Below are 16,922 nucleotides of genomic sequence, written 5' to 3' on the forward strand. Positions count from 1 at the left end.
CCTCTCCGCCCACCTCTCCAGCCTGTCCAGGTCCCTCTGAATGGCAGCACAGTCTTCTGGTGTGTTAGCCTCTCCCCCCAGTTTAGTATCATCAGCAAACTTGCTGAGGGTGCACTCTGTCCCTTCCTCCAGGTCATTGATGAATATATTGAACAAGACTGGGCCCAGGACTGACCCCTGGGGGACACCACTAGCCACAGGCCTCCAACTTGACTCTGCGCCATTCACCACAACCCTCTGAGCTTTGCCATGCAGCCAGTTCTCAAGCCACCTCACCGTCCACTCATCTAGCCCACACTTCCTGAGCTTACCTAGGAGGATGTGATGGGAGACAGTGTCAAAAGCCTTGCTGAAGTCCAGAAAGACAACATCCACTGCTCTGCCCTCATCTACCCAGCCAGTCATTCCATCAGAGAAGGCTATCAGATTGGTCAAGCATGATTTCCCTTTGGTGAATCCATGCTGACTACTCCTGATCACCTTCTTGTCCTCCAGATGCTTAGTGATGACCTCCAGGATGAGCTGTTCCATCACCTTTCCCGGGATGGAGGGGAGGCTGACAGGCCTGGAGTTTCCTGGCTCCTCCTTCTTGCCCTTTTGGAAGACTGGCGTGACATTGGCTTTCTTCCAGTCCTCAGGCACCTCTCCTGATCTCCAGGACCTTTCAAAGATGATGGAGAGAGGCCTAGCGATAACATCCGCCAGCTCCCTCAGCACTCGTGGGTGCATCCCATCGGGGCCCATGGATTTGTGGATGTCAAGTTTGGACAAAAGATCTCTAACCCGATCCTCCTCAACCAAGGGAGAGTCTTCCTTTCTCCAGCCTTCCTCTCTTGTCTCCAAGGTCTGGAATTCCTCAGGACTGGCCTTAGCAGTGAAGACGGAAGCAAAGGCAGCATTTTTGCCTCGGAATGGGAGAATCCGACCACTGGAAGGAAAGGACAGTTGTGCTGGACTGTTCTTCCTCAGGCATTTAAAAACAGTCCTCCTTTGTTTGGTGAGGCATTGGCCAAAGAATTACAACAGTGGCAAAATGGTAAAGATGGTGTTAGCCTTTTGCAGTATGTGGATGACATCTTAAGTGGAGCGGATACTGAACAAGCTTGTATGGAAGCAACAATAGGCCTGTTAAACTTTCCAGGACTGGCTGGATAGCGGGTCTCGAAAAGGAAGGTCCAAATTGCAAGAGAGAAAGTCCCGTATCTTGGGTTTGATATATCAAAAGGACAACAGGCACTGGGGTGGGGGGTGGTGGTGAAAGAAAGGAAGCTATATGCCGAATAGCAGTACCAAGAAACAAAAAGCAGCTAAGAGGGATTCTGGGAATGGCTGGATTCTGCCGGATATGGATTCCCAATTTTGAGCTCACAGCTAAACCCGTATATGCAGCCACCAAGGGCCCGGGAGAGCTGCTGGAATGGACTCCAGAATGTCGAAAAAGCTTTGATGAAATTAAAAGAAAATTGATGGAGGCCGCAGCCTTAGGCCTCCCTGATTTAGCAAAACCTTTCCAGTTGTATGTACATGAGAAACCACAAGTGGCTTCGGGGGTAGTGACTCAGCTGTTTGGAAGCTGGAAAAGGCTAGTAGCTTATTTTTCAAAACAATTGGATGAAGTAAGCAAAGGATGGCCGGCCCGTCTCTGAGCTGTAGCTGCAACTGCTCTATGAATTCAAGAGGCTCGGAAGCTCGCCTTGGGACAACCAATAGCAGTATTAGTCCCACACGCAGTGGTGGCTATTTGAAATCAAAAGGGACACCCCTGGATTTCTCCAAATCGACTAGCCAGGTACCAAGCCACACTGACAGATCAAGATGTTACCCTAAGTGTGGTATCAACTCTTAACCCTGCCACTTTGTGACCAATGGCAGAACAAGAACCTCTACAGCATGATTGTTTAGTAACTATTGAACAGGTATACACCAGCAGGCCGGATCTGAAAGACGAGCCACTGAAAAATGCAGATTTGGACTTTATTTACAGATGGTAGCAGTTTTAGGCAAAATGGGGAAAGGAAAGCCGGATATGCAGTGGTGACCCTCTGGGAAGAAATAGAAGCTAAAGCCTTGCCCCGAAACACATTGGCACAAAAAGCAGAAAGCGTTGCTCTTACTCGAGCCCTTGAACTTGGAAAGGGCCAAAGGGTTCCTATTTATACTGACTCTAAATATGCCTTTGGAGTTGTACATGCTCACGGAGCTATCTGGAAGGAACGTGGGCTGTTGAACTCCCAGGGGAACGGTATAAAATATGGACAAGAGATTGTAAAAGGACTACAGACCATACTAGAACCAAAGGAAGCGGCAATAATTCACTGCAGAGCTCATCAAAAAGGACAAGAAGAAATAATTTGAGGCAACAGGTTGGCTGACCAAGCTGCCAAAAGAGCAGCTGTGCATAAATCAGTGATAGGTGCCCTCATACCTAGCAGGACACTGGACTTAAAACCTCCACAGTATTCAGAAAGACTGAAGTGTACCAAAAGTGAAGAAGGACGGTGGGTAACTCCAAACCAACAAGTGTTAATCACATCTAGGATGATGGAGGGTCTTCTTAAAAGGTTCCATGAGGACACACATATGGGATCAGATGCTATGGGGAGCAGTATCAAGAGATACGCCATAGGGCCGAAAATGCAAACAAGTGCAGATATAACGGTAACAAAACGCCAAACTTGCTGTGCAAACAACCCTAAAGTTCAGAAGAAACCACCGATGGGTGAAGTAAGAGAGGGGCTAACCCCTGGCGAATACTGGCAAATAGATTTCTCTGAATTGCCAAAATGTGGACAGCATAAACATTTACTTGTGTTAGTAGATAGGTTTTCTGGATGGCCTGAGGCTTTCCCCTGTCGCAACAATAGGGCTAGGGAAGTAATTAAGATCCTGTTAAAGGAAATAACCCTCAGATCTGGCGTTCCTGAGGGTATCTCCTCAGACAAAGGGCCTCACTTTGTTTCAGAACTAGTTCAGGGAGTGCCTAAGTTCCTCCCAATACAGTGGGACTTGCATACCCCTTGGAGACCACAGTCTAGTGGAAAGGTGGAAAGAAGGAATCAAACCCTTAAAAGAGAAATTTCTAAATTGTGTCAAGAAACTCAGCGTAAATGGGTAGACATTCTACCGCTTGCTTTAATGAGGATTAGAATTACTCCACGGGCAAGGGAAGGGGTAAGTCCATTTGAAATATTGTACGGAAAACCATATCCTATTCATGAAATGGGAAATCGGAGCGATCAAATGCATATCAAGGGTGAGAAAATCCTGAAAGATTATTTGTTATCTTTTTCGCGGGTATCATCCTCTTTACACAGGTATCTCAACCAGCGAGCTCCACTTCCTTTAGACTCTCCAGTACATAATTTCAAGCCTGGAGATCTGGTTTATATCCGGACCTGGAAGGATGAACCGTTAAAAGAAAAGTGGAAAGGGCCTTATCTTGTGCTCCTAACTACATACACTGCAGTGAAGGTGGAAGGGATAGGCTCCCGGATCCACTACACGAGAGTGAAAAAAGCTCCTCCAGAAGGGCAGTGGACGTCTACGCAGACGGGAGCACTAAAATTAAAGCTCTCTAAGAATTATACTGGTTAATGAATTGCACTTAGAACTCCAAAATGTGCATACACTGAGTTAAAGTGCTCGTGAGAGCGGTTATTGTCTAGTTGTAGGTTGGCAATATTGCTGCCTGTAGTCATAAGATTTACTTATAGAATACGGATCTTTTCAAACTAAGCTACGATGTCTAGAGGACTATGGATAAGAACACTCTTAATTTTACTATGTTTACCTGTTAGTAATGCAAATCTGATCTTACAATTTATACAGTCTTTTGGAAAAATCCATGATGTAACTCCGATCACTATTTGTTTGCCAACTCCAAAGTCTGCTGAGTCACCAATACCTTGGGGAACACTCGCAAGTAACTTAACATCAATGTGGGAACATATGTGGAAGAATGTACCCAATAGTACCATAACCTGGCGTAACAAAGAAGGGACATCGATTTTAAAATGGACAGGAATTGGGATGGGGGACCTAAATTCTCGCTTGCAGGCCCCCTCCAAAATGACTTTGCAAAGTCATTTGGTCCGAGATTTGCTTGTATTACATGAACATGGAGTATGCGGCTATTCCGACTTAAGAAATGACAGTTGCTGTGTCCATATCCCTAACATCACTGAAAATCTAGGTAAACAATTGGATCAAGTAGAACGAGTGGCAAACACTCGCTGTGATCTGAGGAGCAGTATGGAAAGTGAGTGGTTAAATAGCATCCTTCACGGGATGGGAATCCCTTTAACAAGATGGCTGCCGAATTTGCTCCAAACCCTGGTTATACTTGTAATGTTGATTAGAGTAATTTGCGTAATCTTTAGATGTATCAAGGGTATAATCATCCGAGCTGCAACGTCACAATCCTCACCTGTAAGGATAACCACAACCCACCCTAAAAGTCTTCCTATAAGAAATAGAGAAGAATTCCAACAAGATATACGCCAAGGGGAAAAAACCAAAAGACACTACACGAGACTGATTGGAAATAATGAATTATTACTCTAAGTCTCAAAGGGGGGAACTGTTGGAGGTATGGGAAAAAAGGAGCCTAGGGTATTAGTCAGTCTTTCACATGTCCAGTTAACAATGAACAAGGCCTTGAAGGAAGGAGCAAGACAACACTATAAGGCAAGCAGATCAGGAAGCTCCCAAATAAACCTGAAGAGAACAAAAACAGTTGATAAAACTGGAGAGACCTACTTGAACTGCGGGTGAACTATCCTAATTGGCATAATAAAAAACCCACCCACAAGCAGGGAAGCCCCCTGCTGATCAAAGCCCCTTCCCCATAGAGCATGCGCAGGAGAAAAAGAGGATGCTGTGACTTTAAATGAAGATGAGACCTAACAGAAGCAATAAGAGTAAGGATGACTTCATGTAGTTGTAAACTATGCTGCTAACTGTTGCTTAAACTGTTGTAAAGTGTAAGCTGTGTAGCAATCAGGTGTGCTAGCTTTGTGGAATTACCACCTAGCACTCACCTCTGCGCGGAAATGAATTAAACAAACATCTCAACTCTGTGTGTTTTCGGCTCATTGCACACCGGGTGAAAGAACCCTTCTTTGGGACAACAGTAGTCGTGTCGAGTGTGAGACATCAGAGCAGCTCTTTGCGCTCCTGCCTTAGGTATCAGCACTTAAAACCACCAGTGAATTCCCGCTAGCAGTCAGTAGGCGTATCAATGCGGGAGTTCCCCCTGCCCCATGGTGCTGGACGCATTTTGTTGCCCTTCGCCTTCTCTTTCCCCTCTAATATCGTCACTAATGACCTGGATGATGGGCTTGAAGGCATCCTCAGCAAGTTTGCAGGTGACACAAAACTGAGAGGCGTTGCTGATATACCAGGAGGCTGGGCTGCCATTCGGAGGCCCCTTGGCAGACTGGAGAAGTGCACCAAGAAGAACCTCATGACGTTCAACAAAGGGAAGTGCAAAGCGCTCCGGCTGGGCAGGAATAGTCCCCTCGAGCAGTACAGGCAGGGGGCTGACCTGCTGTCTGGACACAGTCCTGGGCAACCTGCTCTAGGAGACCCTAGTTGAGCCGGGGGGGTTGGACCAGGTGATGTACCTCCAACCTCAGCTAGTCTACGCTAGTCTTGTGCTATCCTCCCTAACCTGCCAGCGATGTGAGTCAAGGTCGATTTCCCTCTACCCTTTGCTGGGCGGAGGGGAGGAGTGGGCTTTACTCTGCCTTGCAGGTAGCTCTGATTAGCACCGAGGGAGCACTGCAGGCAGCCTGGGGGTTTTTCTGGCTGCTCCCATTTCCTCGCCAGAGGGCAGTGCCTGCTGGAGCCGACTGCAGGCGGTTTTGTCCTCGCACCACTTTTGCTGCAGTCATTTCTAATGGAAAGTGGCTCTGCTTGTTGGGATGGTTCCGAGTTCAGCGCAGTGGGCGTGCTGCAGGCCTGCTCTACATCTGTGCCAGGCTGAAGGCAGAGCTGAAGCGAGAGCTCTGTTCCCAGCTGCTTGGCCTGGGCAGCTCGGGGCACGTGCAGGAGTGATGCCGGAGCCCAAAGGGTCTGTACAAACAGAAAGGGAGGCACCACATGGGTGCTGTCACCTCCAGGAATGACTTTTTCTCCATGGTGCCTTTGAATGAGAAGGCGTACAGCAAGCATAGAGCCTGAACTAGGCCCCTAAATGCTTTTTGTGCTAAACCTGTCAGCTTCCTGAGGTTACCCAAGAGAAAGCTGACAGCTGAAGAGAAGATTTGTAAAAGGATTTTTGAGAGCAGGTAGCGCTTCAGCTGTGCTGGAAAGACAAACACATCCATGTCTTTTTTTCCTCCCCCCCTCTCCCCACTGGGGAGCCCGGCAGTGGACACAGCACTCCAGGGGTGGCCTCCCCAGGGCTGAGTCCAGGGGAAGGGTTACCTCCCTCGAGTGGCTGGCAATGCCCCACCCCATCTGCACAGACGCATGTGCGCGCACACACAGAGGGAAAAATGCACATGTGTGCACACACATGCACATTCACATGCTCATATGCACACACATGCACGCAAACACACATACACACACACGCGCAAACATGCATGCACACAGCCATGCATGCAAAGGATCAAGCACACGTGCACACACAAGCACCTACACATGCACACATGCACACACATGGACATTCATGCACACACATGTACACACTCATGGACACTCACATGCACACAGACATACTACACACACAGAAGCACTCCCACAGACTTTTTTTTTTTCTTTAACTGAGGAGCCCAGCAGTGGACACAGCACTCCAGGGGTGGCCTCCCCATGGCTGGTCAAGAGGAAGGATCACCTCCCTTGACTTGCTGGTAATGCTCTTCCTTATGCAGCCCTGACACATACACTTGTGCACACACATGCAAAGATGCACACACATGCAGTAGTGTGCAGACTCACATGCACATCCACGTGCACACACCCATGAGTGAACACACGCACAGATGCTTGGAAGCAGAGGTGCATGCACATGCACACGCAGACATACACACACATGCAAATTCACATGCACATGTACACAGAGATACATATGCACATGTATGCCCATGCCCACACATACGCACTCACACACATGCACATGCAAACCAAGGGCAAACACATGCGCACACACAGGAACACACAGGAGCAAATGCACACATGCACACAAATTCACACATGTACACACATATGTGCAGTCATGTGCGCAAACAGGCATGCACCTGCAGGCACAAACACACGTACATACATGCCAAAACACACATGCACACAAGTGTACATACACATGTGCATGCACGTACACACCCATGCCTACAAGTGTGCGTGCATGTGTTTGTGCGTGTGTGTGTGCATGCATGCATGTGTGTGCGTGTGTGTGCGCGTGTCCGTCCCTGCGGTGCCTCCTGGCAGCCGCCTGCAGGACTGGCTCTGGCTGCGGCAGCAGCCAAGGGTGCCACCTCCTGCCCGCTCTGCAGAGCCGGTAGCGCAGCGCTTGTGGGCTGCAGGTGCACGTTGACCGCTCTGGATGGAGGCGGGTTGGGTAGCCAGGGAAGAGGCCGAGGGGCTGGTGTCCTTCTTCAAGCCTCCAAGGGCTGGGAGAGAGCAGAGATGAACCCCTGACCCTGTGAGCCCCCAGCCTCCCCTCCGCACAGGGCCAGGCTCGCCCAGCTCACCGAGGGCCAGGAGGGAGCTGGCGGGGAGGAGGGGGCAGCAGGACCAGATGGATATTGCTCATCAGGAATGCCCCAAATGTCCCTGGAATACCCTCCTCCACCCATGCACACGCATGCATGCTCATGCACATGCATGCACACACAGACACATGGGGGGCACAGCCCCCTCGCCTGGGGCATAGCAGGAATTGTTGCTCACTGCTGGGTCTTTCCCCTTCCCCACCAGCCCTGGGTGACACCTTGCTGCCCTCACTCACCTTTGCAGATATCCTGCAGGTTGTCCTGGCTCTGGTCCTTCCTGTGCCACGCAACCAGCCCGAGGCACACACAGTCCTTCACAAATCCCCCTCCCCAGCCTGTCCTCAGCAGCACAGCTTCCCCCACCCGGTCCTGCTGGCCGGCCACAACGCCCTCCTCCTTCCCTTCAGGCAGAGCTCAGCCCTTGGGTTCAGCCTCCCCCTCCCCAACCCCGAGGGTCCATGGGAGCAGGCAGGGCTCGGAGAGGGTGAGGTGGTGTCATGCGGTACCCAAGACCTGCCATCTGGCTGTCAGGGCTCCCAGGTATGACTGGAGAAGCCCTGTGTCCCAAGTAGGGGGTGGGTATTGTGGGTGGCTGGAGAGACCTGCCAGGGGAGAAGCATTGCCCTGGGGAGACCCTGAAAAGCCCGAGACCCAGAGCTGAGAAATGGCTTGCCCCAGATTCACTCAGTAGCAAAGCTGCTCAAAAGCTATAGGAAATGGGAAAACTGCCCCAGATTTGCCCTCCTGGCCTAGCTCATGGCCTAATAATCCAGATGGGACCAGAAGCCCTCAAGACAATGTATGTGAAGGGTGTGTTTACTCTTCTCTCCCTTCTTCATCTCTATCTTAAGCACCACAGGCTGAGAAACCTTGCAGAGAATCTGAAAAAACAAAGAGCCTCGTTTGATGCCTGCAGGAGGACAGCCCTGTGCTGTCCTGCCCCACATTTCCCTACAGGGAGCACATTCCACTTCTACAAAATGAGTGACCCACACTCAAATGCAGCGTTGAGGCTCAGCTATGCATCTCAGCCCGTGGCTGCACTTTGGGCTGTTGCGTCCCACGTGACTTTGATGCCATCTTTGAAAAAGGCCAAAGCCTAGAGTGAACGCTCCCCCCTCAACCCCCAGCTTCCTGCAAAAGGTTGCCCAGTGCAAAGGCTTGTCAGTGCAGGGCGGGTAGAAGCAGCTTTGACAGTGGCCCACTGTGGGGGACAAAATGGAACGAGGACTCCTGGGGCTTGGTGCTGGGGCTGCCCTGCACCCAGAGGCTCCTGAGGGCCCGGCTCCACCCCTTCATGGGGTGGCAGCCCAGGGCCAACTGTGCCTGGAAGCAGGTCCCCCTTTGGGAAGTGTCTCTGGAAGGGATGGGGCCCTGCCTCCCCAAGGCTGGCATGTCCTGGAGCTCCCACAGGTGCCTCCAGTGCCTGCCAGAAATGCCTGTGTTGGAAATGAATCCTTTGCCTTTTAAAAAATCCAAGTTGGCTTCTCATTTGGGAGAACCTCTGTTTCTTCCCACTGGATTGTCTTCTGACTCCAGTGGGCAGATGATGTTTTGGCTTGGAGGTGGCATCGCTTGCAGGGGTCAGAGAGGCACTGCATCCTTCCCAGGCCCCTGTTTCCGCTCCGGAGCTCCTCTGGGCTCAGACTAAGGCTGGCAGCCTGAAAATGGGGCAAAGTCCAGCTTGGGAGTGAGGGCAGTGGTCTTTTGGAGGGTTAGCCTATGCCTGCCTCTGTCATCCCCTGGGTTAGGAGCTTGCTGAGAGGTCATGAGGTGGCTGATGTGGGGCCTGACACATCTCTCCTTGCTTTTTAGAGCCTGTTGCTATTTGGGACATGGTGTCCAGTGACATGCTGGAAGAGCTGCTGCTGAGCAAGGTTGGCTGGTGTCGTGGTCCCCCTTGCCCTGCAGGGTTTGAGTTGTGCCGAGAGCCCTGGGTGCCAGGATACTGCTGGTTGTGCTTGGCACCTGACCTGGTTGTTTGTTGTGAGGTCACTTCTGGCAAGTACCTAACAGGCAAGCTGGAGGCACATGGCTGTGGTCCATGGTTGTGGGGTGACTCCTTTGTCTGCACGTTGCAGGCCAACCTCAGGCTCTGGCAGGTGAACATGCTTGTGACGTTACTTCTTTCTCCACAGCTGCTAGGCCAGAAACAAACTTAGGCCGCGAGGAGGCACGTGGCTTGGCTGTTAGATGTGAGGGACCTTCTGTGGGAGTACCTGAAGGCCCATGAGGAAGCACATGGCTGGGGCAGGTGCTTGTGAGGTCACTTCTGGCTCAGCCAGCCCTGACAGCCAGCAGCAGACCCAGGGGTTTGATACAGGCTGTGAGGTGACTTCTTTCTCTTGAGCTGATAGGACAACAGCAGGCTCTTGGTGATGTAGGTTCTTGTGAAGTAACCCCCGTTTCTGCTGCTGATAGGCTAGAACCAGGTTCATGGCTTCACTGCTGATTGTGAGGTCGCTTCTGGCTGAGTACCTGATAGGCCAGCAGCAGGTACAAGGCCAGCAAAGTGAGGGTAACTTGACTTCAATCCGAGCAGCTCATTGCAGGAACAGAAGCAGAACAGCTTGTGGTGAAACTGCTTCTGAGGTGCTTCCTGCTGCTGAAGACGATAGGCTAGAAACAACCGCATGGGAGCACGTCACCGTGACATCCAGCAGTTGCTTCTTTCCCCTCCAGAGGAAGCGTACGTGTGCGCTGCAGAGTGAGGGACCAGGGGCTATTGAAAAAATGCTGCCGTGTCAGGGGTTGCCAAATCCCACAGCCCAGCGGAGGCGAGGCTGATACTGCTCCATGGCCAGCCGGTAGCGACACAGTGCCTGTGTTCCCAGTAGGCACACGTGCATGCACGCACACAGGGCATGGTACATGCATAACGGCCAGCCACACAGGTCAGCATGGGCAAACACAGCACTCATGCACGCACAAACTGCCCCAGCGGCCTCATCCTGCTCCCCTCGCTGGCGGGTCAGTATGAAGCCTGTGAGTGGAAAACATACACGTATATATTATGGATCCCTCCAGAAGCTGGGCTTAGACACTCCATCTGTGCTGTAGCTGGCCCTGGATGCCCTCTTTTCCTGGTTGCCTCACGCACAGCCACACGCACACTCACGGATGGGTGTCTCCGCTTGCTGGTCCACTCTTCTGACCTTGCCCGTAGGCGACCTCCAGGCTCCTGATCTCTCCACTTGCTGTCCCAGACCCTCGAGTGCCTCCAGCAGCCAACTCTCTGACCCTCCTGCTCGCTGCAGGGTGCAGCCTACACTCACGGTCACTCCAAGATTTGTCTCCCAAGCCTCTTTCTCTACTCGCCAGCTAGTCTGGCCTGGTGTCTGCTAGCGAGGGGGCACACTGCCATGCACACCCCCGCAGGGTGCAGGCGCTCTGCTCTCTCCAGTTGCTGGCACGGCAGATACACAGGCCCCAGTGACTCTGGCCTCTTCTCCATGGCTAGCACTCAGCCCTCCCTGCACAGATGTGCACACAGGAGAGAGAACCCCCCACACCCGGGAAAGAGCTAGAAATGGAGGTGAATAATGGCTGGAAATGGAAGTGAGAGAGGACAGGTGGCAGGCGGCAGCAGTGTGGAGGATCAGCCTGTGCCAAGGAGGGTGAGAGGCCCACTCACATGACCAGTGCCTGGCCAGCAAAGCCCACCCCAGCTGCCTCACCAGCTCTGCAAGCATGTCCAGGCTGAGCTAAGCTGCTTGCTACTCCCAGCTACCTATTGCATGGGTCTAGCAGGGATAGGAAATAGATGGATCTTCTTCCAGTTTAGGAGGCAACCTCCCCTCTCTCCCGCCCCCCTCCCATATAAGAGCACTCTGGACACAAGAGTAAAAGCCATCCCAGCAGCAGAGGGGTGTGGAGGTCCCAGGTGACCCTGTTGGCAGCCAGAGGCAACCTATGGTGTCGCAAGGGACTAGCTCTGGTGTTGTGGGTGGGTGTCTAGCTTGGTGTCTACAGATGTTATTCCCTTCTGTCCGTAAAAATCACTCTGGCATTGCACACAGGGTTCAGAGCAACACCTCCCTTTTTATTCCCTGCAGATAAAACCATCTCAGGCAGAGGCTGGTCTCCCCTTCACACAGCAGCAGTTGCTAGTGATTTCTCCTCCGGGGCTGCAAAGGCATCTTCCCGCCCATGCTAGGGAGGCCAAAGGAGAGCTGTTCAGTGTTAGGTGTAGGCACGTCCCCTTGGGTGTCAGGGTGCCTGGTTCACGGCCAAGCTCAAACGTGCCCCATCTCAGCGGTGGTGGTGCCAGTGACAGCCCCGGTGTCCCCAGGGCTGCTAGCCAGGGAAGGCAGGGCAACGCAGGCAGGAAAAGCCCCAGACCTACTCAGACATACATACCAGTGCAGCTGCTCCTCGCTGTGAGCCTTGCAGGGGTTTTGCTCTCCCCTGTTCTTTGGCTCCTGCCACCAGGCTTTAGCCACCTCTAGCTGACGGTGGCTCTGCCTTGCTGGCAGGGACTTGTGGCTGCAACGGCAGGGACAAGGTCACTCTCAGCCCTGCTGAGACCCTTTGTGCCCAGCCCAGCCCAGCTCTGCGCCCCCACAGTCCCACCTGCACCCCCAGTCCTCAACTCAGGCCAAGCCCAAAGCAGTCGCTTGGGGCTCTGGAGAGGAACTCGGAGTCAAGGGCTAATGTGGGGCATTCCCTGGCCAGGAGAAATCAGAGGATGTCCTATGCAGCCCCACAGCTCCGCGTCTTTGACCCGCTCCTGGATCCCCGGTGTTAAGCTGCGCCTGTCCATGCTGGGGCTGTGCACACTTACTGCTGGAGGGAGAGCTGCGCCGGTTTACGCTTTGGCTCCTTTCCCCATGCCTCTTTCCTCTCCTGGAGCTCTCTGTCATACTGCCTTCTCCTGACGGAGGCTGGAGGAGTGGGGCAGTAGGATCTCTGAAAGGCAAGAGAGAGGCTTATCAAGCAGTGGGTAAATGCATGGGTCTGTGTCCTACAACAGCAAGGCCATGGGGGACACTCGGCAGGGACAAGGCAGCCGCAGCACGGACATCAGGAGAATGAACGCAGCACATCCCCGTGGAGATGCCAGTGTTCAACCAGGGGCTGGCTATGCTTCCCAGGTGGCGGAGGTTTTCTTCTGTCCAAAGTTCTTACCAGGGACTCTCTGCTTTCTTCTGTAGTCTTCTTTTTCTCTGTTTTAGAAATATTGGCTTCCAGTGGAGCTCGGTGTCTCCTCTGTTGCACAAGGGAGAAAAGTGTGTGTAGTAGCTTGAGGTGCCACTGAAGGAAGTATCCCTCCCTGCACAGCATGCAAGGCACCCGGGCACTCTGCAGCCTTTCTCAGCATACTCAGTCCTCGCCTGCTCTTCCCGAGCACGGGAACCAGAAAGGCTTCATCCTTCAGCCACTGAAGCCCAGGAAGATGGCATTACCTCTCATGTCGGGGGGTGGGCAGCGTGCCCTGAGGCATCGGTTAAAAATGAGCAGAGCTCGTGTCCCACCTCAAAGGGCAGGCACCCTGGCTGGGGGGTGTCCTGGAGCTCGAGGCAGGCGTCAGGACCATGTGTCCGCAGCACAGCAGATTGCTCTTTGGGTCCCGTAGTTTTCACTGACAAAATCTCCCATCATGGGAATGAGCAGGTGAGCTGCAAAGACAAGTCACCTGCCCCACGCCTGGGAGGCAACAGTACAACAATGCCGAGGAGACCAGACCAGCACACCTCCAGTGGTGCCTGGGAGAGGGAAAGGTGGTTCCTTGGAGCAGCTGAAAACGCTTCCAGTACCTGGGCATTGAGGGCAGCTGTCTTTGCCCGGCAGGCCAGGTGCTCTGCCCACTCGGCCCTTTCTTGCCTCGCCAGCTCTTCCCGCCGCGCTGCCTGGAGGCGTCGTTCCTCCTGCTGCATGCAGAGGTAGCAGACTTCCTGGAGGGCAGAGACAAGCAAAGCAGGCAGCAGGAATTGCAGCCGCTGGCAGTTTTCCTGCCCCTTGCCCTCAGCCTTGCTCACAGCAATAGCCTGGGCCTAATGCCAGCCCTGAAAAGCCCTCCTGCTATGACCAAGGCCCTAGAAAGCACCAGTCTCTTTTCTCTCCCGGGAAAGCCTAACTTTTCCCCTTTCCAGGGGCAGCAGCCCGGAGACAGTGGTGTGAGGAGGGACTCAAGAGTAACTTGTGTCTTCTGCAGCAAGATCCACAAGAAGCCACGGAATGTGCAGGTCAACACCTAGCAAGGGCTCTTGGGGGAAGCTGTATCCACAGGGCGCCACATTTCCACAGTGCCCTAGGACACAGTGGTGACATGGGGCCAGATCACGTACCTGTCCTATTCTGCGATGCCCTTTGCAAACAGGGCTTTCCGCTTTGTGGCTGCCTTGCTGTTCTGTTTTGCTCTTGTCTTGTTTCAAGGCTCTCCCCTCAGTTGCTGGTAGCACCCTAAGATTACAGAGCAGGCAGAGTCTGTAGCAGCACAGCATGAGTGTGCTCTGCCCCCTGTGCTCTCAAGCTGGGCAGAAGGTGGTTCTGCAGCAGAAGGTGGTTCTGCAGCAGATGTGGGTGTGTGAGCTTTGATACATCTCACTGCCACAAGGAGCAGAGCACACCACTGCCTCAGCCCCATTCTCCACACGCCTCACCTCTTGGGGGGCTGCATGCCCAGGCCTTGCTGAGCCACACTGGCGTCCATGTTGAGCCCAGGTAACTTCACGGGCGAAAGCCTTCTTCGAGCAAGGAGGCACTTCTCAGCAGGACTCCCTGCAGGTGTGACATGAGACAGCTCTTCAGAAGAGCCTCTTTGAGGCAGCTCAGGCAAGAAGCACTTGCAGGGCTGCTCTGTCCTGGTAGGGAACTGTCTGGGACAGTAGTCCCGATTCCCTCGGAGTCCCGCTTCCCCGCTGCACTTTCTGTCAGTGCTGGAAGGAAAGAGCCCTTGGCACTACAGGCGAGGGAATGGAGTGCAGTGGGGCAGTGTCCTTCAGCAGATCAGCTGCAACTTGGAGCACCAGGCTGCCCTGAGGTCTCCTTCCATTACAAGCCCCTGAAGGGTAACGGCTGCCACCAAACAGAGCCACAGGAGGGGCCGTTTCCTATCCCAGGCCTCACTTTGTGACTGTGCCTTTAATTCCCTGGCAGTAAGGACATAGAGGTGACCCGCAAGCCTGTCTCAGGACTCATCCATTACTTTACCTCCTTTCCCACTCTCCTTCGACATGCCTCCTTTGGGTTGTCGTTCTTGGAGAGCCTTGAAAGAGCCCAAGTGGCCGAGTGTGCTCGTGAAACCTTTGATCTGTGAACAAGAAGATAACAGAAAGAAGCGGTCAGTAGAGATTCACAAAATGCTGCTGCAAACTTGCCCTCCAGCAAGACAGTGCCGGCCCTTGGGACACACGTGAAGGGCCTTTGAGAGCAATGTGTCCAACGGAAATCTCTCACTGCCACAAGGACAAGAGTGCATCGCTGCCCCAGCCCCATTCTCCACATGCCTCACCTCTCGGAGGGCTGCATGCCCAGGCATTGCTGGGCTAGGCTGGCGTCCATGTTGAGCCCAGGTAGCTTCACGGGTGAAAGCCTCCTTCTCTCTGTAGCCAGGTCTTCTCCCAGCTTGTCCTCTGTAGCCGACTGCAGATTTCCTCTCATGCTGGATAAGAGGGGGCTAAAATCTTCCCTGGGAAGAAGATGAACAAGAACATGGAGCTGACAACAAAGTCGCACAAGGACCTGCTGTACACTTGCTGTCCAGCCAGAAAACACCAGCCTTTGGGAGAGGCGTTAAGAGCCCTTCAGAGCTAATGCAGACAGCGTGTGCAACGGAAACCTCTGCCTCCCACAAGGACGGGACCCTCCCGTTGCCCTCCTCCACTTCCCCAAGAGCCTCACTTGTCAAGAGGCTTCTTTCTGCTGCCCTGCTGCCCTTTTCCTTCCTTGGCCCCTTTGGCCTGGCCCGCAGAACGCCTCTTTCGACGGTGGTCAGGCTGCTGCGGAGCACTCCCTGTAACTGTGCACCAAGAAACCTCGTCAGAACAGCATGCTTGGGAACGCTCCAGCAAGAGGGTGTGCAGACCTGCTCGGTCCTGCCTTGGGAGCTGCACGGTCCTTTACCTTCTCTCTGCTTGGATCCCTCGGGGCCAGGCTCTTTGGCTTTTCCCCCAGGCCCTGGCTTAATCTCAAACCTAGAAACAAGAAGACCCCAGCTGTGAGAAAGGACTCCACGTTGCCTTTGCCGCTTGCGCGGAGCATGCAGGCTCAGAGAGGGATGAGAGTCCCTGCACGGTCTCTACTTTTCCAGAGCAGAAGGTGCAGATGCTTCAACACCGTGGAGGCCCATTTCAGGCAAGCACATGACACAGCCAAGAGCTCCTGCCTCGATGGGCCGAGCAGTTGCCAGGGGCTGGTCCCAGTGCTTTGTTTGCCTTCCTGGGAGCAAGGGTATGCTAACACAAGTCCTCCTGGCTGCCACTTCTGACGCTCTCTCCTCTCGCCTCCACAGAGCCCACGGAGAGCAGAGTACTCTCCTTTGCTCCAGTGTGCCCAGATCCATCCATGTGTGAATTCACATCTTGCCCTCCAGCTCGCTGGCACACCCTCCCAGATTCACGCTGTAGTGCTTGTAAAGAGGCCGCTCTGTACCCTCGGGTCATCAGGGGATGTGCTGCTCAGCAGTGCGCAGGACACTGTGCCAGGACCGAGCTCTGCAGAGCCCTGCTAGACACAGCCTCCCACTGGGCCAAGAAGTCCCTCCTCTTCCTCTCCGCCTTGCTCCCAGAAGGCGCCCTTTAGGACACCTTTCCTTCCCTGGAGTCTCCCAACAGACAGGGCAATGCCCCACACGGGACCTGCATAGGTCAGGTCTTGGACCCACCACTGCACAGAGGCTGTGGCCACGCCCAGGACAACACACAGCCAAAAGCAGACACAGTCTTGACTTCACAGCTTTTTGCCATGTCTTGCCAAAGACAGGGAATGAGGAGGTGAAGCTTGATGAGAAAGGATGCCGACATTCCTCTCTCGGTCCAGTCTATGCTGCGAGTGTAAAACCCCAGCACTCTTCCACGTTGATCGAGGGGAAGCCTCTCCAAGGCCAAAAGAAGAAAGAGCAAGCAAGGAGTTGGCTGGGAGCCCTTCCGTTGGACCAGCTAGTCTTGAACGAGCTCACGAGCGGGCAAGCTCTGGCAATGCAGCACCACCAAGCAGGAGCTGAGAAGCTGCTCGCTTGCTCAGCCACGGGCTACACAAGCAAACATA

General features: G+C 53.4%; 1 protein-coding gene across 1 annotated transcript; it reads right to left on the reverse strand.

Moving 5' to 3' along the window:
• Positions 1-11,760: 11,760 nt before the first annotated feature.
• On the reverse strand, positions 11,761-15,317 carry LOC138061865 (inner centromere protein-like). Its single transcript, XM_068916358.1, has 7 exons — positions 15,169-15,317; positions 14,868-14,967; positions 13,539-13,609; positions 12,843-12,921; positions 12,499-12,623; positions 12,075-12,200; positions 11,761-11,867 (listed from the first exon to the last, which is right to left on the reverse strand). Exons 1-7 carry the CDS (start codon positions 15,315-15,317, stop codon positions 11,822-11,824), a joined length of 696 nt encoding a protein of 231 aa, XP_068772459.1. The 3' UTR covers positions 11,761-11,821.
• Between the last annotated feature and the right edge of the window lie 1,605 nt (positions 15,318-16,922).

This window comes from Struthio camelus, chromosome 21 (genome assembly GCF_040807025.1).
Source record: "Struthio camelus isolate bStrCam1 chromosome 21, bStrCam1.hap1, whole genome shotgun sequence".
In the NCBI taxonomy this organism is placed as follows: Eukaryota; Metazoa; Chordata; class Aves; order Struthioniformes; family Struthionidae; genus Struthio; species Struthio camelus.

What these genes read in the sequence shown, in the direction of transcription:
- LOC138061865 (XM_068916358.1), bottom strand. Translation starts at nt 15,317, where the DNA reads ATGAGAGGAAATCTGCAGTCGGCTACAGAGGACAAGCTGGGAGAAGAC. An exon ending in CGGCGGGAAGAGCTGGCGAG is followed by an intron (nt 12,922 to 13,538) that starts GCAAGAAAGGGC and finishes TGTGCAACAGAG; the next exon opens with GAGACACCGAGCTCCACTGG. An exon ending in AAGAAAGCAGAGAGTCCCTG is followed by an intron (nt 12,624 to 12,842) that starts GTAAGAACTTTG and finishes CTTGCCTTTCAG; the next exon opens with AGATCCTACTGCCCCACTCC.